Raw genomic sequence first — 24,099 nt, 5'->3', positions numbered from 1 at the left:
ATGTGCTGCTCATTATTCACGTCGAATTTATTGAGGAATTAGTTCAAAAACAGAGGAAACCGTGGGAAGCCGAAAGAAAATTTGTGTGTTTTCATGATTTAAAATGAAGTATTTAATGTTTAATGTGCACTTTAATTGATAAATAGTAGTTTAGGTGCGGAGATTGCTCGAAAAAAATAGTCTAGTAAGCAATATTAGTTATTAAAGTATTTCTTAGCAGTTTATATTCAGTACATATTTTGTATATACTTTAAGGAAAGGGCAACCAAATTCCCCTGTTCTCTTTGGTTTTCATTCCTATCGTGTGGTTTCGTGTGAAAGAAACACAATTTGAAAGGAGATTTGAGTCCTACCCTTATGGTCAATGTGGCACTGTGTCTGTGACTTGTTTATTTGCCTTTTTAATGGGACGCGCTTGGCGTGCTTTTATTTCACGCTCGGAACACGCGGCGCATACGCCATATTGGCGCTTCGAATTAGGCTATGAAATTTGTGCGGAGGTAATGAAAACTATGCCAGCAAAGGGCATTTGAGCCTTGAAAAAACCAATGCAGTACTTTTGTCAAGTCATCGAGGGACCAGGACTAAAAAAAAAACAACCATTGAATCGGGGGCAATATCTCTAGCTGGAAATGAAACCGAAACAAACTCAATTGGGCATGGACGGTGTGTCCAAGTTTTTGGTTTCGTTTTATTTTCATTTTCATTTGCCAAACGGGGCCACTTGAATGCGCAATGAAGCTCGTGGCCGGAGTCAAAAAACAACAAGTTCCAAAGGACTGGGTATTCCGAACGGCCCCAAACTTTTTACATTTTTGCATAAATTCAACGCGCCATCCGTTTATTTTGGTTGCACAATTTAAGCGATTTCCGTGACTATCACTGAAGATTTGTTGCCGCAGAATCTGCAGGCGAAAGCTGCTCAAAATTCATAAAACGAAGGGCTGCGAAATGGTTTGTGGGTGGCAAAATGGGTGGAAAATGGCCGGAAGCGCGGGTGGAAGTGCAACAGCCGCACTCGAGCTTATTGTTGACATTTAACGCCGGCAGCTAGCCATTCTGCCCACGGAAATCTCCTTTCCAACCGCAATCCTAGTGTTAATTAAGCTTACAGAGCGGCTGGACCGAACCGTCCGAACCGGCATGAATAAAGTTGTTAAGTTTTTGTCAAGCCCTTGGTTGCTGTTGTTTTAGCTGCCGACGGCTTAATTATTTTTATAATTTTTTTCACATTTTTCCGCATGCTTTTCCGGCATGTTTTGCAACTTTGTGTCCAAAGTTGTTGGCTTTTCTGGTCGTCTCATTAAATAATATCAATTAATTTTCATTCCATTTTTCATTATTATTTTTAAACGTGTCCTATGTGGTGGCAGGTCATTGAAATTTGTTACGGTCGGCAATTATTAATTTGCAAAAAATTTAATTGAAACGCGTTATTTTCTCGTGATAATTGCTTTCAATCATTTAATTGGCTTTAACACTGTTTTGATGCAAATTGATTTAAAATGTGACTTATATATAAGAACAATATAATGATTTTATATGAAAGATATTCTATAAAAATATAATGTTTATTATTATTACAAAATTAATTTACTATCTCTCCTTATTCACTTGCGTCAATGCCACACAAATTATTAATAAAGTTCACGTCTCTCATAACACCATTAAATGATGAAAAATTATTTTAAAAAATTAATTATGATTAAAGCTCAGCACAATTACTCATTCTTTGTAAATGGTTTAATTGCTTTAATAAAAGTGTGTTTTTATAATTGTATGTTTACGTATCTGGTTATATATTAATTTAAAGCATTTAAGATAATATGTTTTCTTTTATTTCATATAATTCAGTTCGACTTTTGCAGCATAAAATCTGGAAAAAATGTTTGATGGAAGCCAACGAAAAAGATTTGACTTTGCATATGACAACAAATCACTTTTTTGTTTGGCTTTTGCTTTGAGACAGCTTATTTGTATATATGTTCATATATATATGTTTTCACTTTGCTTTTTGCCTTTCTTTATTCGGCTTCCCGATTTTCTGGTTCAGCGGGGAATTTCTAGTTTTATTTGTTTATGCACTTTATATTTGCTGTGGGGATTTTATTTCATGCAAAACAAGCTTAGATTAGAAAACAGACGATGATAAGGCCCATTTAATTGGATTGGCGGGATAGTAGCGTTGTGTAAATTAAAACTTTCCCTTTTTCTTAACTCGCCCAAGCGACGAATCAGAATTAATTAGTCAAGATTTTGGAACATTACTCATTCGGTAAGAAGATTGCATATATAGAAGAATTCTAAATATAGTCGACGCTTATATATACACTATGTAGAGAACGTGGAGCAATTTAAACGGCCTAGATTTCTTGGACAGCTGGCTGAATACGCTGTCGGTCTCTCCCCCTACGCACATAAATATGCTGAAAGCAATCACAATTTCTCAGCAGAGTGTAGAGAAATCTATTTTTCAATTATGTGAACAATGCGGTTCCGTTTTAATACCTCTTAGGCTTCCCCATTTCCCTTCAATCCACACCACATTATCAACTGCCTTAATTTTCGCTCAATCTGCATTACTCAGACATATACACATTGCTTGTTTGGGTCTCTTGACCTTTTTTACTTAAATAAATAAAGTATCATTTTCTCACGAACTTCTTGGGACTATCTCAAGCTTTGCTTGCTGATTGCTTCAATTTTCTGTTAAAATATTTGCTCTCGCTTTCATGTTTACTTGTCTGGCCGATTCTGACACTCTTGTGTAAACAAGCTAAAACTTTGACCAAGGTTAGTGACAAATTAACATGGACAATTACGTAGAAAATTGTGGGAAAAACAAGTGGTGTGCATATTAGTTTATTCGTGGTAATTTCATTGAATATATATAACAATTATTGAGCGTTGCGTTGAATTTGCATTAATTCAGTGAATTCAGTGAACAGATCACATTATTTAACCATTTTAAACCGTTTCCGTTGCTGTCATTTTTTTTTGTATTTCACATAAGTAAAACAGAAATTTCCGCAAAGATTGCAAATACGATTGTGTAGTTGGCATATTAATAATTTTATGGTAATTAATTGGCCCCATAAGCCAACGAATTTTTGTTACTTTATTTCCGTTTATACAGCCTTAAAATTCAATCACTTCTAGTCCACAACACACACTCCTTTGTTCACTTCTTTCAGATTCTTTTCAGCTCCGCTGAGCACTCACTGAAAACACCCAAAGTTTTTCCAATTAGTTTAATGCATCATTTTGTCATTTCGGCAGCCAGCCAAGGATGCTCCACATATTATATTCATAAATGCACAACGTATGTATATATTTTGTTTAGACAAGTGCAAGCCAAGATTCTAACCACTTCATGGCACTGCGAACAGAATGTCTTCACATGCATTTGTTATTTTTCGATGTTGTTCCCTTTGCCTTTTTTGTAAGCAAGAAATTCTGCAACCGGAATGCCAAAGAAATATTTAGCTGGCAAAGTTTATTTTACTCTTGGCTTTGTTTCTTTTCATGTTTTCCTTTTTCTTCAGCTGGCTTTGGCTGTTTTGTGGCGTAGACAAAACGGCGGCGAGCACGTTTCCGGTTGCGAACGGCACCGGAATTATAACAAGTTGTAAATGAAAGGCAAAATTTGATTACAGCCGATGTCAGAAGTCAAAGTGAGAATTGCAGAACTAGTTAATTTGAATGGAAACCGAATGGGGGAGACCAGAATATAAACAAAATCCGATGGGGAGAACAATTTTATAGTTTATCAAAATATTTATATATTTACTAGCAATTTTTACTACAAGCACAAAATTTTTGTTTTTCACATGACAAGTTTTAACTTTTATATTAAAATTGTATTTGTGGAAAGCAAATTTATTCCAAGCAATTTATATACTTTTTGAAAATTTGTATATTGATTTGTTTTGCAGTGTCTTTCAAAAATTCAAAAGCCAATTAAAAAGCTTCATTTGAAATTGAACTCCATTGAAATGTATCTCCGTCGTATTTTATTCCGGATCGAACTTTATCTTTATCTGCATCTCTCCCCCATCCAAACTGACTTTAGGCACGCGAACGTCACTTACGCTTACTCCCACTCGAAAAATGCGACGTAAACTGGATTTGTAGCACGGCGCAGACTTTCTGAGGAATCCCGATCCGCAACCGTAACCGAAACCGAACCGCACGTGGCGACTGACAAGCGGCAACTGAGCTCAACCGCAGCTGGAGAACCGTCGCCAAGGCAAAAGCACTCGGAGTGAGTATGAAAAAGCAGTGGAATGAGTGCCAATTGCCGATTACCGGCGAAAGAGCGGAGCAAAACAAACCCACCGATGAGTGAGTTTGCTTTGAGTGAGAGAGCAGAGAGCCTGAGTCAACAGGTTGTTTTGCTGGTTGGGTCACTTAACCTCGTTACTCTTTGTATTCCTCTGTGGGTCACACGGGGCGTATGTGCAATATGGCTCACTCGGTGCGTATGTGTGGCGTATATGGCTCAAGTTTGCCGACAAATCGCCGACAAATTGTTTAGGAACATGGATGCTGGCTACGCACACGACTTGGATTACCAGTTGGGATTGTCTTTAACCCAGGCTGTGGGTTGTCACAGTGCGTATACGTGATTTTGTCTTGACTTTTCTGCAGGACAATTTGTGCGGATGTTGGCGTGCTTTTCTCTTTTCTTTCTGTTCATAATTTTGTATTTTTATGGTCATCCTAAGTTTTTTCGTTTCAAGGGTTTTAACATTTCGAACGTCTTAGAAACTTTCCCACAACTATAAACTGAAGAAAGAGACAATGGGTTTTGTCATTTCACCATGCAAATTTAATTGAATCGATAAAAAATATAAAACATTTGTAGCCCTGACCACCTTATTATTCCTTTTAAATGTGTGAGGTGGAATTGACAACGCATTAAATTAAGACGTTAGTAATCGAATTGGTGCGGTCTTGGATCCTATTTAAAATGGTTACTGGTCTTCTGTTATGTTTATATCAATAGAATCCGGCACATCTTTTGGATATTGCTGATTAAAATCAGACGCTGCAAGACTACGGTCATTCAGAACTTCTGTCTCGTCGGAACTCGGATCCAAGTCGAGAAACGCCTTGGAGATCATTTTGGGATTTAGTTCGGCATCCAGGTCGTTGTTCTCAACTATTTTAATCAAAATTTCCAGGAGCAATTCACAACACTTCTTTTCGTAGCCCATAACATTGGAAATGGCATTATGGATTGTGTCCTTCATTTTTAACAGCTCTTGATTCAAGTTTTCGATATCAACTAGAGCTTTCTGGGAACTGGCCAAAGAAACAGCAATGCGACGTCCCAGATCCTCGTGCTCCAGGCGCATATTGGTGGCATTTTCCCGAAGACATTGCAGCCAAATAGAACGCTTGGCCATTCCCCTCATGTTCATTGTGAGCGTACAAAATATACAGATTTTATTTGAATTTATTTTATGTGTGAATATCTGATTACTTTCAGGGCGTCAATAGTACTGGGAAACCTATTTTAGATCCATAGAAATGACACAGAGGCAACTGGGAATGAGTAGCCTGCTTGGGTGGCGCTACAATAAGATGACTGACATCAATTATATTAATTATCAGAGTAAGCCGATTAGCTGGCTAATGAATTAAACATCATGGGAATTTCCCGGCCCATCCTGAAGGCGACAAATCAATGTCACTTAAAACATATAATTATCATCATTAGCCGCCCAAAAGCATCGCACTCCTCATGAACCTAACTTTTATTACAGACTATTTTGCCAAGCTGATGGTGCTCGGTGTTGCATTCATAATTGATTGTCCTGTGGGCAAACGTGTCCTTTGCCTTTGCGTCCTTCGCAAGATAAGCACTTAAGCTAAATGAAAGCAGATGTCTTAATTTTCATTTAAGTTGCTGACAAAGAGATTTCTAAGCTGCTCTGTCAATGCCTTTATCTGCGACCTTCCTGGTTAATTTTTTATTTCGAATGTGCGAACGTAAATGAAAAAACGCTTGGTAATTGGTCAAAGCTCTTGATTCCGGTCCAAAGCAAAGGATTTCATTTTTAATGAGAAGCAAATATGTTCAGCCCTAATTGGATTAATGGGAAGTCCTGCGGGATCTAAACGGCTTGCGGTCTAGGTCAGAGTCAATGCGATAGGGGCGTTTTTTGAGTGAAAATGTTCGCTTTGTTAACAATTTAACAACTTTGTTGGGAATGGCTTAAAATTTTGTTGGAGAAGAAGGATTAAATCATCTATATGTGATGATGAAAAGCCTATTTATATATATATTATGTTATACTCGCATTCAAGAGATTTAAACACTAAAAGATCATATCTCTATATTCTAAGAGCTTTTCATGAATTTTGATTTTTATAATTAAAAAGGCGCAACTCGTTGTGAACATTGTTGTAGGCAAATGAAAAGTCCTTTTTAACCGGCACGATAATTAAATCATGCTCAAACAGAATTTGAACTGAAATCTCCATCATCGGTTTAACTTTTCTTCCGTTTCCTCCGACCGGAAAAAGCTCTTCCTTAGCTGTCAACTGGTAAATGCCGAATTCTATCAATTTGTCATTCAATCATTGCACGAACGTTGCTAAGCCGACTATGCAAATTGAAGTCAAGAGGCATTAAGTCCAATCCCAAAACTAAAACGCTACTCCATGACACAATTGTCAGGGTTTTATCGGCTTATTTCTATGCATGAGTGCAGACACTCACAAGGACACGTTTATACCCACACAAATGCAGAACACTTTTTGAAAAGGAAGAAGCTTTGGCAATTTTCCGATTATTTTTTCTTCCATGTCGAACTTATGTGAATGCATATATAAGAACATCAATCTTTTTTGTTAGTCTGAATTAAGAGAACTTTATTTCTGATGTGGATTGCAAATACTATTCGATTTTAAAGTCGAATTCATATTTAAGAGACTAAGGACGTGTTGACTTTTGTTTATAGTGAAGTTCAAAATGTACCTTATTTATTTATTTTTTTTCTTTTATATATATTTGCCTCAATAAAGAACCTACAAACACCTTACATATAAACACTATAAACCTGAATATGTATGAAAAAATAATTGAAACCAGTTTGATTGATTGGCTGAAATATAGCAGTTAACTAAGGTTCTGCGCTTTTGATTATTTTGCATCCCCATTTGGAGCTTTCTAAAATTGATGTGCGGTTGGCAGGTGATTTATTGCGGCTTGAAAAGAAAAGGGACTATTTATTTCTCTGCCTGTGCTTGCTTATCAAGTTTCGGCAAGGTCTTCATACTGCGACACATATTTTGTTGAAATCCTATGGTAATTCAATCATGGCAACCTTTTTCACAGAAACCAACATAATTGACGGAAAAATTCGATAAACCAGATGTTATAGGTCAGAGAGAGTAGGGTGATTTGGGTCAATAGAAAGATGACAGATCTTCTAGATATTGGTATTGAAATAAAATCAATAAAAATCAAAATCAACCCAAGAAATGTATTTTAAAACTAAAGTTGTGAACACCCAAGTGTTCATTTCCAAATATTTTATTTAAATCTACTTAGTAATATTTAAATAATTAAATTATGTATATCTTAATAAAATAGTTATAGTTTATTAACATGTAAATACCTCTTGATAAATTCGTCATAATTTGATTGGCTCCGTATCGATGTAATATACTTAATAACAAGATTGAACTCACCTGAAAGTAAAATAAAATTCGGTGAGAAATAAATTAACATTATGTATGTTTTAGATTTTGTAATATTTTGTTCACTAAAGTTGAACATAATATAGGGAAATAATAAAAAAGAGGAAATCTGCCGAAGATATTTCACTTCACTGCCCATTTATAATCATTTTTGTGCGTACTGAAATGAAAGATGGCTGGGGTAATAAATTAAATAGCTTTCGTTATCTTTAAGCTTGCCTTGAGCTTTTTCTCATTATTGTTACTATTAACTATCAGTCGACTGACTTACGCTACGCTTGCCAATTTCCCAGGCCGCTCGACTCAACTATGCCAACTACTTAAGAAAGTTTCAGGGGTTGCTACTTTTCTTCGAGCCATAACACCTATCATTTGCATCTGTCTTGACTTCGCCAAGGTACCACGATTTACCTTAGGTTTTCCGGGGACTTTTCCCGTCCAACTACCGCAAGTCAAACGCGAAAAGTTCGATTGCATTTTTGGTGGTGCCACCATCCGTCGCATGTGGCACGTTTCCGGTGCTCTGCTGCCACATGACGCATACGCCATGTTGACTAATTAAACTAATCTCCTCGCTCGATGGCTCGGCAAACACCTTGAGCTGAAATTATTTGAAATCCCCCACAACACAAAATTGTACACATACATATATATTTGACACTTTATTTCTGTGGTTTAACTTTTGCTGTGATTTCAGTTTCGGTTCTCTCATTTTTTCTGCTTTTCCGCTTAGCAATTTAATTTTTGTGCTTCCCTTTTTCTGAATTTTTTTTTTTGTGTTGGCCTTCCCGCCGTGTTTGCGTAGCTGAAATTGTTTTCCATTTCAGGTTTTCCAGTCCGGCCATGGGGACGAAAAAATAGGGAACTGTAAGATGGGTGCTCGAGGGGTTGTCATGGATCCTGGTTGCTGAATGGAATGGTCGGGAGTCCCAGTTTCGACTCCCTGTTGGGTATACATTTCAAGTGGCTGTGCAGCCACAACCTGTGCGATGATAACGAGTAAATGCTGCTCAGGGCATTGCGAATTGCATTGGGTTTCCCACAAATTTATGCTGCTTCTTTCTGGGGTGTCCAAAAGTTGGAATGAGTTTGCTGACAGCGAATAAGGTATAGGTAATCCTGTGTAGCACACGGGCCATTCTTTAACGATAAGGTTGCTTCCGATAAATTATTGTGCAGCTTATTTAAGTTTTTATGTTTTTTGTTTAAAGTACGGAATATATTATTGATGTAGAAAAATGTTCAACAAACAAGCTACGTAGATGTTGAATTTGTAAGAAATGTATGATTTCTATTGAAAGTTTCGGATCCCTCCTCGTTGGTTAATATCAAAAGCGTGAAAATCGATTGATGCTCACTGCTCTTCATCAATAGCAACTAATAGTTCTCTCTGTGCCCAGTTAGTTGAACTTGGCAGGCCAGTGGCAGAGGTTCGTGGACCGCAGTAAACGTGACGAAAATGCAACCAAAGGTAAGTTCTGTGGATCGACCATCAAAGATGTGTTCATTTAGCATTGCGAATGTCATGCACAGGTATCGATTGCATTACTACTTCCACTGCTATTAGCAATTACGGCGATGAGGCACCAAGTAAACATTCCTGAATCTGGCGGTGCTTTTGGTGCATCAAAAGCATCTTCGGAAATAGATCTGTGCGAGGACTACGATGATATTGCCAAGTGGAGTGATAAGCAGTTAAAGATTAATGACCAATTAAGAAACCTTCAGATGGTAATGAGCTCGATAATAGTTTCTATTAACAGAACCACGTCTATAGAGAAGTGCTGTTTCTATGAAAATAACTCAATGGCACTATTAATTGAAAATGTCAATGAAATTGATCCAGTTAACCAAATTGAATCAAGCAATGATCTTTCAACGAATCTCAAAAATATTCTTTCTAAAATCAAGAAAATTATCGTGAAGGCCTTTAATAGTTGCTGTGAAAATTTGCGGGGCACAATCGAAAAGGCAAAGAGAGAGGTAGAAAAAAAAGTAAAGGATATAGAAATAAAATATGAAGAGATGGACACCGAACGTTCTAAAAGGAGTGACGGTATTCGGAAAAAGGTAAAACAACTGGAGCGCCGAATAGAAGCTGTGAAATCAAGTTTGGATAAACTTCAAAAGAAAATGGACACAAATGATGGGAAAACCAATTGTGGTGAAGAATTAAAGGAACAAATTTCAGTTTTGGGTAGTAACATTAGCACATCCAAAACTGAGGCAGAGAACGAATTCAACAAATTAAATAATCAACTCAAAGAGATACAGGAAGAGCTAAGGAATCAAGATAAAATATCTGATGCGTTAAAAAAAACTTTAGAGGACGGTGCCGAAATTACTAAAAATATAATCGACAAAACCAAAAACAACTGCGGAATTATGAATAGTGGTCTAGATAAGCAAATTCAAAAGGAGGACCTTATCGATTTGAAAAAGAGAACCGAAAACCTTCAGAGGCTGGTTATAAGCCTTACCAATAAAATGGCAAACTTTGACAATCAAGGATCCGCAACAAGCCTTAGTGTAACGTTAAATACGTGCATGACAAATAATGAAAAACTTAATACAATTCAATCTTTACTTCAGGAAATGATACAAGAACAAAATCAAACATGTTCTAAGGCAACAACAGAAATGATTAAAAATGGTAGTCCACCAGGTAGTCCAAGCTGTTCCTCAGATGAACAGCTGAAGGAACATTTGAAAACACTACAAAATGAATCTGCAATTCTGGACGACGAACTTAAAAAGTTCCCCAAGTGCTGCCAAAAAATTGATAAGCTTACCGAACGGGCGGAACAAATAACTAATGTACTTCAAAACATGAACACAACATTCAATAATCAAATTCAAGACAATGCAAATAAATTTAATTCCTTAAAGGATGGCTTGGATGCAACTGTTAGGAGGACGGGCAAAATTAATCCTCCAAACGTTAATAATAGTGTTCAAAAGCAAGTAAAAGAACTTGAAAGAAAGGTATATAGAGCTGTCTTAAATTTAGATGCATTGAAAGAAACACAATATGATTTCATAAAGCTTATGGAAAGTACCAAACATCTTAAATATTCGCCCAATGAGATGGAGAAGCTTAGAAAAGATTTCGAAGAGTTCCGACTTAAAATTCTAAGACAGTTAGTCGATTATGATCAGAAAAAGATACAAGAACCATCAACTGATGCTAGACAGCGGGAGATACGACTACAAAAAATCCACGCTAATGTTCGCCAGGACATGGATAAATTGAATAATACTATTCAGCTCCAAGACAAACTAAAAATAAAGGCGCAAGATGAAATAAAAAAACAGAAAACGCCATCAAAGCTTATGCTCGCTTGCGAGAGAAAGTGCAAGGAAATGGACCATTTTGATAAACTCCTAGAACTTATAGAAGAAGCAAAAAATCTGGTTAAAATTAAGAGTACAACTGAAATATCAACGGCGAAGCCAACTCAGAAATATATCAAAAAGAAGAAACAAAAAAATAAATCTAAGCGTAAGCCCAAGCCGAAGCCAACACGAGAATGGTCTGGTGTCATGGTTGGGGGCATCGATTTTGAACCCAATCGGGAGATAATTCGTAAATACAAATTAAACAAAAAAATGTTAATGTTAAATTAAACAAATGTTGTATTTGAAAATCAAAAAAGACAAATTAAACATATTTACTTATAACAAAAGGTTTACCTTTTTCTGGTTTGACACGTTATGAAAAATTCCTTCTCGTAGGGGCACAATAGGTTTCGTTTTATTGTTGTTAAGCATTTTTTGGAATTAAAAATTTCCCCTTTTTGCGCATATTAAGATCTACTGTAGTCTATTTATTTCGTATATACTGAAACTCCCCTCGCAGGGTAATAAGCGCGCAAATCGATTGATGCTCACTGCTCTTCATCAATAGCAACTAATAGTTCTCTCTGTGCCCAGTTAGTTGAACTTGGCAGACCGGCGACAGAGGTCCGTGGACCGCAGTAAACGTGACAAAAATGAAACCAAAGGTGAGTTCACTGGATCTACCAACGAAGATGTGTTCATTCAACAATGCGAATGTCATGCACAGGTATCGATTGCGTCACTGCTACTTGTGATATCTGCAATTACCGTGGCGACGAACACGCATGACTACGGAAATATTTATAATCAAATAAGAGCACCACCGGTAAAAGAGCGGTGTGATGACTACAATGACATTTCAAAGTGGATTGCTGAGCAGGTAAAGCTTAGCGCCCAGTTGAGGAAATTTCAAAGAGATCAGAATGCTATACTGAGCTATTTTTACAAAACACCTACTTCAATGACCTGTCGGTTTTACGAAGAAATCACCCTGAATCGAATAGTGGAAAAGGTCAATAGGATAAATGAAATAAGTGAAAGTCAAGTAGAAAAGCTGAAAATCAGCGGAGATCTGGAAAAGGACGTGGAAAATGTTTTACCCCAAATTAAAAAGTTCGTTTCTAAGGGCATCAAAAGCTGCTGTGAAAACTTCACTAAATTAATAGAACATTATAAAAAGGATCTACATTTAAAAATCAAGAATCTGCCAAATAAATTAAATGAGACAGAATCTGAAAAATTAAATGAAAGTCACTCTATTCAAAAGAATCTAGGCTACATAGAAAAACAAGTTGAAGAAATAAGACCACTTTTTCAGAAGCTACAAAAATATTTTCGTGATAGTCAAGCAAATTCGAAATGTTGTGATGGCCTAAAAGAATCGTTTCAGTCATTGGAAAATAAATTATCGATAATCAAAAGCAATGGATATAACCAGTCTCTAAAGATAGAAAATCAGCTAAAAGAACTGAAAGATAAAATACAGGAAAATGTAGAAAAGACAAAAGACATAAAGACAACTTTAAGTCACCGCTTTGAAAATATTAAAAATATTCTTGGTATCTGCAATCAAAGCTACATACATCAAAATGTTCCAATGGATACAACTATTTTTCTTGACTTGGAAAAAAATGCAGAAACCTTAGAGAAACTCGCCGAAACGCTTTTCAAAAAGTTAGGCGTCTTGGACATTCATAAACCCTCAATAAATTTAAATGTAACCCTTAACACATGCCAGGAAAATAATGAAATGCTAACCAATATCCAATCTAAAATGGGGTATTTGCTTAAGCAAAATTCTAAAGATTGTTTTGAGGGATCGCCCACAGACTCCAAAAATTCTAAGTCTTTGATTATTAAAACTTGTTCATCTAACGAAAAGCTACAGAACAGTATTGCGGAGCTGGAAAAGGAAATAGGAATCTTGCGTAAAGAACTAAATAAATTCCCGAAATGCTGTAAAAAAATCGACGACCTTATCGTGCATATGGGAAAACTAGAAAATATGATTAATAAAATGAACCAAACTTACAATGATCATCTAAAAGCCAACTCAAATCAACTTAATTCTATAAAAGAGGGCATAGATAAGTCCTTAAGAAATTTGGGCCATAACCATGATGACGATGATAATAAAAAACTTCAGGAGCAGGCAAGAAAACTTAAAAAAGATCTTATAAAAGCTAGTTTGACCTTGAGCATTCTAAAAGAACGACAAGATGACTTATTGAAAGATAATAATAAAATTCAAACTTCACTATACTCTCCTGATGAGATGGATGGTTTAAAAAAGGAGCTATATGAGCTTAGACAGGACATTGAGGGAAAGTTAAAGGACTTAGCTTTAAAGAAGCAAAGCAAAATGGACGCTGTTAAACATCTCGATACATTCAATAAAGAAGTAATTCAGAATCTAGATAAAGCTAAAACAAGTACCCTTGAACACAAGGAACTAGATATGCGGATCAAGGATCAGACAGAGAATCAAATCAAGCAAACAAATGAAATGCTTCATTGTTCAAAAAAGTGTTTGAAAATTAACATGATGAACGATCTTATGGACCAAGTGGAAGACATGGAACGAATTGTAAAGATAAACAAATAGTGTTCTACATCTATTTCTGATCTATGATGTATAAGACGATATTGTTGAATAAAGCAATTCAAATAGCCAATTTTTTTTATTTTTTTTTTAAAATAATGTTTTAAAAATTATGTTGAATAAATTTAATTAATAAAAACTTACTACAAAAATGATTTTAAGATATCGGGCTTTCTGATTCTTTTGTCAGAGCTGTACTGAGTTAAATATAAATCATGCTACTACAAGCGGAATTTACAAAAATCGACGATGCCCTTGACATCTGTAGCTCCATGGAGGAGGATCTGAACGAGTGTCTGAATATCGTAGGGGCCATGATCGAGAAGTACAATGCTCCCGGACGCTACATCATATCCATGGATCCATTCGCTGAGGATTTTCAACTGAGCAATAGCGAGTCCACGGACTTGGATGGGTCGTCTATAGGAAGTTGTGACTCCGAGCTGGACATGCTAAGCCAACTCTACGGAGCCAGAAGTGCCCAGGAGTTGGATGAATCTTACGTCGATGTGCGCTATAAGTTTATCAAGCTGAAGCGGTTCTTCGAGGGTACCTTTACCCATTTTCTAAGGATCGTTGACTGTGCTGATCGTCAAAATAAGATTTCACATCGCATTTTTATGAACTCGCAGGATACCAAGGGGAAGCGGTGCAGGCACTAGGAATGCAAATTTCCTCCAACTATTCCATCAAACTTGCGCGCGTGTGTAAACTGCAAATTGTGTCGACACTTGGCAGGTTTTATTAAAAATTACTGTCACCATTAGTCGAGTTGCCCGATGACTTTCAGCGAAAAAAAGTGGTGCAGGGATGAACTTTCCAAAACTCATTTGGCCTGACATGAAAATGAGGCAAAGTTTTTTATCAGAGCCTCAGTTTTTCTTGCGACACAAGTTGCGCCTGACGTTAAGCACGACGACGATGATGACGTCGATGTTGGTGGGACAGTAACAAGTCAGCTGCATGTTTATGAGCACGACAATGGGTAAATACAAATACGGACATGCGAGAGAATATGTTGGGGGAAAACATGAGAAATTGCCAGCGCAAAACTTGAGATAATGTAATGCAAAAGTGGCCCAGGACCAGAGGAAACTTTTCCATAACGCTTTGCCAACTTGGCTCTGTGTTTGTACTTGGTAATATATTTGTGAGCATTATTTTATTTCGTATACCTGTTACTCGTGAACGGGTATATTAGACTCGCCATGTAGTAAATAATATGCAATATTCGTTAGTCCGCTCGCCAATACATTCATATAAACTTTGAGTTAACATGCTAATTCTTTTAACGACCATAAAGTTTATATTTTTGCTGCATGTGCATCAACATCTTGCTTGCACATTCTTTAGAGGGGTATGCGATAGTCTAGGCTCTAGACTACAACGTTCTCGCTTGTTTTTTGTTTTTATTTTCTCGGACTTTCTCGAAAGGGGAATGGCATCCCCACACTTCGTTAGTGAAACAAGTAGCTGGGACAAGGACCAGGACCAGGACCCCTGGCCGGCAAACTGGACAGCTGCAAGGACATAAAACAGTGAAGTTTTGCATATTTAAAGTAATATCAAGGGGGAAAACAAACTTTTCTTTTTCATTTTCATTATTATTATAATTTTGTTCTTTTTCTTGGTTTATTACCCCAAGGGTCATGAAGTGTGTGCTGTCCATTGAATACAGGCATCAGGATCAAGAGGGTTTGGCATGGGGTCTAAAAGGTGTTCATTGAGTGAATGCTGCGGTCACTCTTTGTGATGAAATGGTTAAAATGTTTGCCAAACAAAAAGGTAACCAGGAGTCATAAATAATTAATGAAAATGTAAGGAACAAAGAAAGAGCTGCACCTTCAGCTTGGTACTGGTTTAATTTAATTTAGCCTGCTTCTAATCAAGCTTTCGCCTTTAATGGGTGATTAGGAAACTTCTAGCAATAATTAGTTACTATATAATTTCATCGGTAGAAATAAGCAATCAAACAAGAGAGTTCTTTGCCTATCAGATTCTTTTTACTCAGCTAGTGGTGAAAATGGAATCTATAGAAAAATCTAATAAAATAGAAACTATCAATATTCCGAATCAAGAAACTCTTGCTTCTACCCGTTAAATACTTTGCCAAGTATTTTAAAGTTGGCTGACTCGACTTAATATTGCTGATTGTTATTTATACACTTCTTGTGACCAATGGAGTCAGAACAAACGTTTGCCATTAAACACAGCTTTATGGGGCCTACATCTCTGCACAGCCATCGATTGATATGAGTATGGGAATTTATTAGCACTTTAATGGCCCAACCAGTCGACCTAGTCCCATAATGTGGAATTCTCAGGGCTGTATTTGGGTTTTGCCATTCCGAGAGCATCAGAAGTGCTTTAAGAATACCCACTACCAATATGTGAAGTACCCTTGATGGCCAAACCATAGCGGGTTGAAACCTTAAACTAGCTGGCCAAAATCAAAGTCGAAAATTGCACGAACCGCCAAATTCTTTTCCACGTTTAGCCGAAAATTGAGTCTGGATTACCCCTTTCCGGCCACCTCATACTCAGGCTAAGTGTATCCGGAATAGGCATTTGTTCAACACTAACATGAGTAGCTGCAAAATCCTCTGTTTTGGGTTGGCCAGTCCTAAAGAGCTCCTCGACATCCCATCCTGTTTTGCTGCAGAAGATGATTTAGAAAAGATTTACCAAACAAGTTTGTTTAATTAAGACTTCCTGCGGGCCAGTTGATTGCCGGGAACTAACCGAATTAATGAGACAAGCTCCCAGGCGATTTGAGATCTTCAGACAGTGTCTGGGGAAATTTCATCCAAAAGTTGAAGTGGGATGCGGGCGAAGCCTGGTGAACGACCAAATATTTGTAGGGTGTACTATTTAAGAGGGTGGAATACAGTTTGATTAGTTACTTATTCTATGACATCTTATAGAGTTTGGGGTTAGGTTTTTTAGAGAGTCATTTAAACTAAAATATAATCTATGATTTCAGTTTACCTACTCGTTTAAAAACTAGACTATAATTATTTTGTTACAGCAAGTTGTTTACTTGCCAAATCACTCTCATCGGCTAAACTACGCCCAAAAGGGATGCTGTGCTAAGTAAATTAATGGAACAATCCGAGGAAAAGTCTCTTAAAGTATACGGCAAACAGGGGAAAAAAACTTTGCAAAATAACCACAGCTCATAAATATGTACGAATTTCCCAAAAAGGGAAAACACGTTAAGCACTTCCGTATGAATAAATATTTAATCAATCAATTTCGACAATTTTCCTTTTCAGAGCTCGTCAAATGCATAAACAGAATGGATACAATTTCATTTGCCGAATGATGATGATAATGATGATGAGGGTGATCAGGATGCCTTTGTTGCTGTCGTTGAGGCATAAAACAAGTCAGACACATAAAAGTAGATTTGATTGAAATGCTAATTTCCACAGATTACCAACGGGAAAACACTGACTCGAGTTAGGTATATTTCAGAGTTGCTATTTTGTCCATTTTCTGCAAAGAATTCGACCTTTTTTTTTTGTAAATAAATTTGGACAGTAAGCTTGGTAAATTGTTATACATTTTCCGGCTGTTTTGGCTGACTTGTTTCTATTTTTTGCAATAGTTGGTAGCAGCACTGTTTAAGCCGTCACAAAATGAACAGTCATTGAGAGTTAGTCATCAATATCATCATCAGTATTGCCATCAGCCAGAGGGCCTTGAAAAATCTGTTGAGTGAGGACCTTTTGGCCAAATGACAGGACACTTCTCAGTCGAAACCCATCAGCCGCAGCCTCAGTTTCGGTTTCAATTTCAGTTTCGATTTCAACGCGATTGATTTCCCATGAATGCCCGGTTTTCCCCCGCCACCATCTACTTTTCACTTTCCCAGTTGCGATTATCGTAACGTTATTAGTTTGTCGGCTGTCTGTGACAGGTTACATTGAACTTGGCCATTTTCTCTGTTTAGGTCTCCTTCACGTTCCACATTCTAAATTGTGTGGGGACGGCCCCAAGTTAGGAAAAAAAAGACTGACGAGCTTGCGTGAATTTATCGGCACAGATTCATGGCTGGCTTTTTGGATTTTGTGGCATTTTGTAATTGAATTTCATGTGGGGCTCATATTGAAATTTTAATGAATCGATAACGTTAGGTTTAGGACTTCAAAGGCTACAGGCAGAAATTGTATGCTTAAGTCGATGCTTTTAATTGATACCATTTCAGTTGTACGCCCAAGTAAAGAAAAAATGTGAATATTTGCGGATTCTAATTAAATTCCCTATTTCATGCCCATTCGGTGTGCAGTAATGTTTTTTAAAATCAAATGCCCAATTATTAAAAAACTTATTTAAATCCCAATTATATTTCTCTGCAGAAGAATTTCTTTTTTTTTTAAACATTATGTCAAAGGGTAGGAAGAGAAATTCAAACTATATTATGTATATAAGCCTTCTGCACCAGCGTTAAAGTTTCGAATTTATCTTGGCACTGAGTGCAGTTCTGCAGCCATTTTGCCCACTCAGGCACCCATTCATTCAACCAAGTGAGTTCACTCAGTCAACTCGGTTATCACACACATTGCGTAGTCACAACATTGAGGCAAAGTTTACTTAAGCATGAAGCTGGGAGTTGTGACACAAAGGCGACTGTAAGCCACTGGAAATGTGAGGACTACGGCTACGGACTTTGACAAACTGCTACAGGATTCTAGGAGTAGCAAAGGGAATCCGAGGAGCAGCTGCAACATGGCGTAGTTGCACCAGTTGGAGTGATAAACACGCTGAACAATTGCTGCCGTCGAGATTTAGCAGCTGACAAAATGCTTGTGACATTTTTGCAAGTTAACAATAAAAATATTTCATATAATTTAATGCCGCTGCAACGGCATTTTATGGCAAATTATGTTTGGCTTCATTTCCACTGATAAGTATCGGACTTCAGCTTTCTGTCGAAATTTATCGCATATAATACGTTTTGCCAATATCTCGAGCGGCAGACGACGAACTTGAAGAATGTCCTTTCTTATTTATTGCTTTTAACATATTTGTTTGGCTCCAAGGCAATTCGTCTTTCTATGTGAATGTGGCGAAAGGCAAATGCAAATTTCAGTCTCAAATTTTCCGACTTTGCAAAGTTTTCGACAAAACAAAAGGCCCCCTGACAATATGCAGCTGCTCGAAATTGCTTGGGGTAACATTTTTGAAGGGCGGTCAATGAAAAGTTTATTATGCGCCGAAAAGAAGTCCACAAAGTTTGTGGACCGAATGAAAGCAAGTTTGGCAATTGTGTGTGGAGGGCCACTAATAAATTGCAAATATCGTTGAAAATAGTTTAGATTATGGCGATAAGGGCAGTATACAATGTATTGCTTTTGCTCATTGCTCAGTTTATTATATGCGCTTAGTTTTCGAATCCTTGGCTTGTGTTAATGCATAATTTTTTAACAATTAACTCGGGTCTGTTTGTGATTTGTTAAATGGGCTTCAATAACAATAACAATAAATAAATACAATAAATTTATACATTTTTGAAAATGAGAAATATAAAAATGTTCTTATATCATTGGTTGGTGGTTTCGTTTTCTTGTTCGACGTTTTCAAATCGCATTGGATTATCGCCTCCAGCCAACTGGTCGGCGTTTTCGCCAACAGGTACGGATGGAATTCGAGCATGGAGCTTCCTCTTCATCTGGACCACGGCAGAGTTGGCCATGCTAATGCGATTAATGATTCGGTTCAGACGCTCCTGAATGTTCGAGAATACCTGCTCGGAGAAGCGAGCGTCCTCAGAGGTATCGAGAGGCCCCACTGCAGTTGCTTCGTCACTATTGTTTTGGCTACCTTCTGTATAGGGCTCGTAGCTTTCAAGGTCTTGGAATATATCAGATCCGTCGTCCGACATTTTGACAAAAAAAATATATTTCAGAAATTTCAATAGTTATTCAGGAGCTGTGAACTAGAACAGACTTAAGTGCAAACAGATCAAAGACAGAATTTATACTGACAACAAAATCGAGAGCAGCATGTTTGATATAGTAACTCTATACAATAAACAATAGTATTAATCCAAACTCCATAAATATGAGTAGATGGTCACAACGTTGAAACATTTTTAATTAAGCGACACATCAAACTATATTTTTTATTTAAAACCAACGTTTTAATTATCTTCAAAATTAAGAATAGACGGATTTAAAACCTCTTAAGAAATCGCAACCCACTTGGCATGTAATCATGTGTGAAATGTGTTCAGCAGGGTCATAAAATCAGAAATCAATTAAAGCAATTTAAGAGCGAGGAGAGCAAACGATACGGATATGGATGTCGAGAGTCGAAAGTTGCCAGGGCACAAGGCAAATAAATCTCTGAAACGACTCTGCCAAAAAGGACGCACTTTGGGTGGCAGTGAGGATAAAAGTTTCCCCACAGCTGAACGAGGCGAACGAAATCAAAGTCTATAACTTAACGACTGCAATGAGAATGATGCTGATGACGATGTCGACGATGTGAAACGCCCTCAAGGTCCACCCCATTCCGTCCACCCGTTCCACCCACAGCCCGCCACCATTCGAGGAAAATCCGTACGCAGAAAAAGAGAGACAAAAGCCGAAAAGGGAGGAAATGCAGCATTCATTCTCTCGCCATTTTCCCCTTAACCCTCCCCTTTTCCCATGGCTCTTTGCCATCATTCTTTCAGTGAGTTTTTCGCCTCCATGTGCTAAATATTTGCCAGCCATTTCTTTATTTTTCTCTGGCCTTTGTCGCCAAACTGGATTCCCATCTTGATACCCATCGCTCTGCCACATCGTAATAAAGCAATAAATCTGCTGAGGAACTGCTCCTCATAAATTCCGTTACGCATAAAAACACTTACAAATGACTTTTTGTTCAATGGAATAAATGGCATGGCACTACACACATACTAAGATGTATATATGGAGCTGTAGCTGCGAATGCATGTTCATGACTGCACCAAGTTAAATTCACACACTTGGCTTTCTATATCTTCCGGGATTCGCTGAATCCTCTATTGATAATGCCATTTGGCATTTGGCTTGTGGCAAGGCTTTGACTTTTGCGACGTCTTTCACTTTATGGGCTTTCTATTGAAAACTCGTTGCGCTGCTAAGTAGGCAACATTTTTCAGCTCGCTCTAGTTTGTTCGCTTGTATCTTCGGGCGTAATAAACTACGGGATAAATTAAGTTTTTGTAAATAAGTGTAGGAATCTGGTGAAAAAATGTTGTAAAGAAATCCTGTCACTGAAGTTAAATTACAAATTAAAAATAAAATGTACTCGGAATAAATAAATAGTTGATTAAGAAATATAAGAAAGCCATACGTTTAATATTTAATATTTACAATACCCAACTCATTATATGTTATAACAGTTAAAGCTCTGTTTTTTATATTTCACAGAATCATAACATAAAACTCGTTACGAGTTTTATCGACATTTTTTTACGCACATATTTCACATTAAATATTTAAAATAACAGCTCGCGATCAATCTAAATTAGTAGAGATGTACATATGAAAAAACCCTCTAAATCCCTACCCTTGTTTATGCCAAGTGGTCTCATGCTGTTGCCTAATCTGCTGTCCAAATCACTCTTGCAACATGTTGCACGACCAACTAATTGATGATATAATTGAATGTTCAGAGACCATTTCCCAGTTCGTTAGGCTCTGGCTCTCCACAAACCATATCCCATATCAGGAACAACATCTGTCAGACCCATCACAATAAATAACCATATAGTTATAGTTGAGTTTCCTGCATTAAAACGCCATCAAGCTGGAGATTAATGTGAAAAGGTCACGCCCAGCTCCTTGGGAGGTGAAAGCCATTCACTTCAGCGAGACATTGACATTTGCTACTGGCTTTTCCTTCCCATTTCGCCACATCCTTTGTTTTTGTTGCTCCGCCTCTGCTGTTTCACTTTTGTGTGCCTTTCCTGCCGCAGGACGCAGGACGCGCCAGATGAGACACGTGACAATGTCAGGGCTAGCATAAATGCCGTGTGTCAACATACAGGTCGCAAAAAGAACTAAAGTGAAAATGTCTTTTTATCAACTTTCGAGAATGTGCCAAGCAAGTGCACCGCAAAATGTTTTACGCATTGGTCTTTGAAAACAATAAATTCTTTAAGTATAATAACTTTCTTTAAATTTCAGTAAAGTCCTTGTAATCGTTATATTTTAAAGCAATGCTTAAGTACCATATTACTTTAATAATATAACCATCTTGGCTTATAAAGCCATTATAATCCTTTTGGATTTGACACATTTTTTGAAGAAGGATTTCTGTACCTTATGTGGGGTTTATATTATTTTTTAATCTTTAATTGATATTATTTCCTCTACGTGCAGATGTGTTCTCGCACGTTTTTTTGTTTTCGGGGCTTTTTTCTGTAGTTTTTACATTTGTCTTAATTAGGGGTGGTGGCGGTCTGAGAAATAGAAGCCACTTGAAGAAATGTGCTTGAAGGGCCATCAGCTGCCGCTGGCACTCGGCACTGACTTGTCTGACTTTCTCCGAGCTTTCTCTTCGCAGCATTTCTCCGCCCTACTGGGGCACACGTGTGCGACTTAATGGCAACACTTTCGCATCCTGCGGGTCCTCGTATGCCGCTCATGTCTGTCTGTAATTTATATGGCTGCTGGAGTGCCACAGCATTTCCTTATGCCCTCTCGCCATCTTCCATTTTTGCCTAGCAAAATTTGTTATTACGTTGAATTAAACTTGAAAAATGTGTTAATGGTCTCGTTCTCTTCTGTTCTCACCAACTGCGGCAACCGAAAGGGCAACTTAATTAAATTCCACAATGATTTTGTTATTTTGCCTTGTAGCAACAAGGCATCTTCTTGCCTAACTACCAGAGCCAGAGCGCAGCGCACCACATGGCGTATGTGTGATATTTTCGTGTGCTTCGCTTTTCCTTAAACGCCGCAACTTCTAACTTCATACGCATTCTCTGTTTTTCCAGCTATCCTGTTTAATTTGTTGTCCTTAATGAGCTGTGAAAAGTGGTTTGTGCGAAAATTGGTAAATTGTGGCAGTTGAAGCAAACTGTGTGAAAAAATAATGATGATCACAAAATAAGTTTGAGGTCATTGGGACGAAGGGGATGAAACGGAATTGAAAGGAATTTTGTCAAATCACAGTAAATTCTTTAACATTAAACGCTTTTAAATGGATAGCTTTTAAGCTTGCTGAAATATTATAGAGAAGTTCATAAATTAAAGGTATACATATTTATGAAATAAATGCACTTTCTTAACCTGCTTTCAATTATCACTGACCAGAAACCTTTGCAACTTAAAAGCCCTCCTCTCCAAATACATTTTCTTGTATTTTCTATTTATTTTTTATTAAAATTTATTTCGGTTTTAACTTTTAACTGTGTCGACATGAAAATGGTTTTACTGGTAATTAAAAATAAAACCTGCAGATTTATGTGGAACGGAAGCTCAGGAAAAAAAAATACGAAATAAAAACAACAGAATATTTTCAGTGACCAACATGGACAATGCCACACAGATCCCACAATTGAATCAGATGCAGCAGGGTGACTTGTTGCCGGAAAAGCTTTAAGCCGTAAGCGGAGTTAACTTTAATCAGATGGCAATTAGCAGGCAGCGGAAGCAGAATGGCATCGAAGGGGCTTCCAAAAGGGGACATGTGAGGTTAAACATGGGTACTTTTTTCGATTTAAGGATTCATCAATCAGCTTATTCTTTTAACCTTGTACCGAACTCACTTGCCCCAGTTTACCAGTCACGAATCCTCAGAGAAAAAAAAACGGATTACCGCAAAAGGAAGTGTGGCCCTTGGCTTATTGCTTTTTTTTCAAGTGTGGCCAAGTGCTACAATTATTTATTGCATACCAGAAGAACAGCCAAGGACAAGCCACCGTTGAATGATTAATATGTTGGGGCTTAAAGTATTTTGCGCACGGTATTTTACATATATTAAGAACTTGGCAATTTTCCTGCCCCGGGGTTGCTAGAATTTCCCATTACAGTTGCATATGGGAAAATGCGCCCAATTTGCATTTGAATTTCTGTTCCCATTTGCCGGTAACCGTATTTGTATTTGTGTAGTTGAAAACATTTCTAAAAGATGATAAAAAGGGTGTGGTTGATCATCGTGATGATGATGCAGAAACGTGCGTTTGTGTAAATGAGCTGCAAAAAAAGAGGATGTTTTTTGTCAGCCTTTTTCTGTTGGTTTTAGTGTAGTTTTCCTATTTTTTCGGGACGGCCAAGTTTTCCTTTTGTTTGTTTGTGAAGTCTAACATCAACACATGGTTTTTACTGGTCTTGTTGGTTTTTCCTGTTGAACGTCATTGAATGGAAAAGAGCCTGTAGAAGAGTATTCCGGAAATGCTGATACAATTTCAGATTGTTTACCTTGTCGTCGTCTTGTCTTGAAACTTTTGCCTTTCTCCTACTTGC

The 24,099-nt window shown here is 37.4% G+C and overlaps 5 protein-coding genes across 9 annotated transcripts in view; 2 read left to right on the top strand and 3 right to left on the bottom strand.

The window, feature by feature from the left end:
* Positions 1-24,099, bottom strand: part of ome (omega) — a 75,030-nt gene that overhangs the window by 36,899 nt on the left and 14,032 nt on the right. For 3 of the 4 annotated variants that reach the window (NM_001104136.2, NM_080000.4, NM_001274915.1), the window contains exon 1: positions 4,092-4,219. The exons of the other annotated variant lie outside the window; for it this stretch is intronic. The gene's annotated coding sequence lies outside the window, so the exon portion shown is untranslated. Of the gene's footprint in view, positions 1-4,091; positions 4,220-24,099 lie in introns of those variants that run through there. 4 annotated transcript variants of the gene reach the window in all.
* Positions 4,813-5,506, bottom strand: CG13476 (uncharacterized protein). Its single transcript, NM_206354.2, has one exon. The coding sequence runs from the start codon at positions 5,424-5,426 to the stop codon at positions 4,977-4,979; it is 450 nt and encodes a 149-aa protein (NP_996076.1). The 5' UTR covers positions 5,427-5,506; the 3' UTR covers positions 4,813-4,976.
* Positions 9,292-13,657, top strand: CG17177 (uncharacterized protein; the record flags this gene model as incomplete). Of its 2 annotated transcripts, NM_140458.1 has the most annotated exons (2): positions 9,292-11,299; positions 11,664-13,657. In NM_140458.1, the coding sequence occupies 2 exons, from the start codon at positions 9,292-9,294 to the stop codon at positions 13,655-13,657; spliced, it is 4,002 nt and encodes a 1,333-aa protein (NP_648715.1). The 2 variants fall into 2 exon arrangements, with proteins under 2 accessions (NP_648715.1, NP_001261845.1); NM_001274916.1 differs by lacking the exon at positions 9,292-11,299 and having other exon boundaries at positions 12,370-13,657.
* CG13474 (uncharacterized protein) lies at positions 13,865-14,419 on the top strand. Its single transcript, NM_140457.2, has one exon. It carries the CDS (start codon positions 13,870-13,872, stop codon positions 14,314-14,316), a length of 447 nt encoding a protein of 148 aa, NP_648714.1. The 5' UTR covers positions 13,865-13,869; the 3' UTR covers positions 14,317-14,419.
* On the bottom strand, positions 19,008-19,623 carry gdrd (goddard). The gene has a single exon (NM_140456.2). The coding sequence runs from the start codon at positions 19,539-19,541 to the stop codon at positions 19,200-19,202; it is 342 nt and encodes a 113-aa protein (NP_648713.1). The 5' UTR covers positions 19,542-19,623; the 3' UTR covers positions 19,008-19,199.

Source organism: Drosophila melanogaster, chromosome 3L (genome assembly GCF_000001215.4).
Source record: "Drosophila melanogaster chromosome 3L".
NCBI lineage: Eukaryota > Metazoa > Arthropoda > Insecta > Diptera > Drosophilidae > Drosophila > Drosophila melanogaster.
Note: the sequence above shows the minus strand (reverse complement) of the source record. Positions and strands in the feature narration are given on the sequence as shown.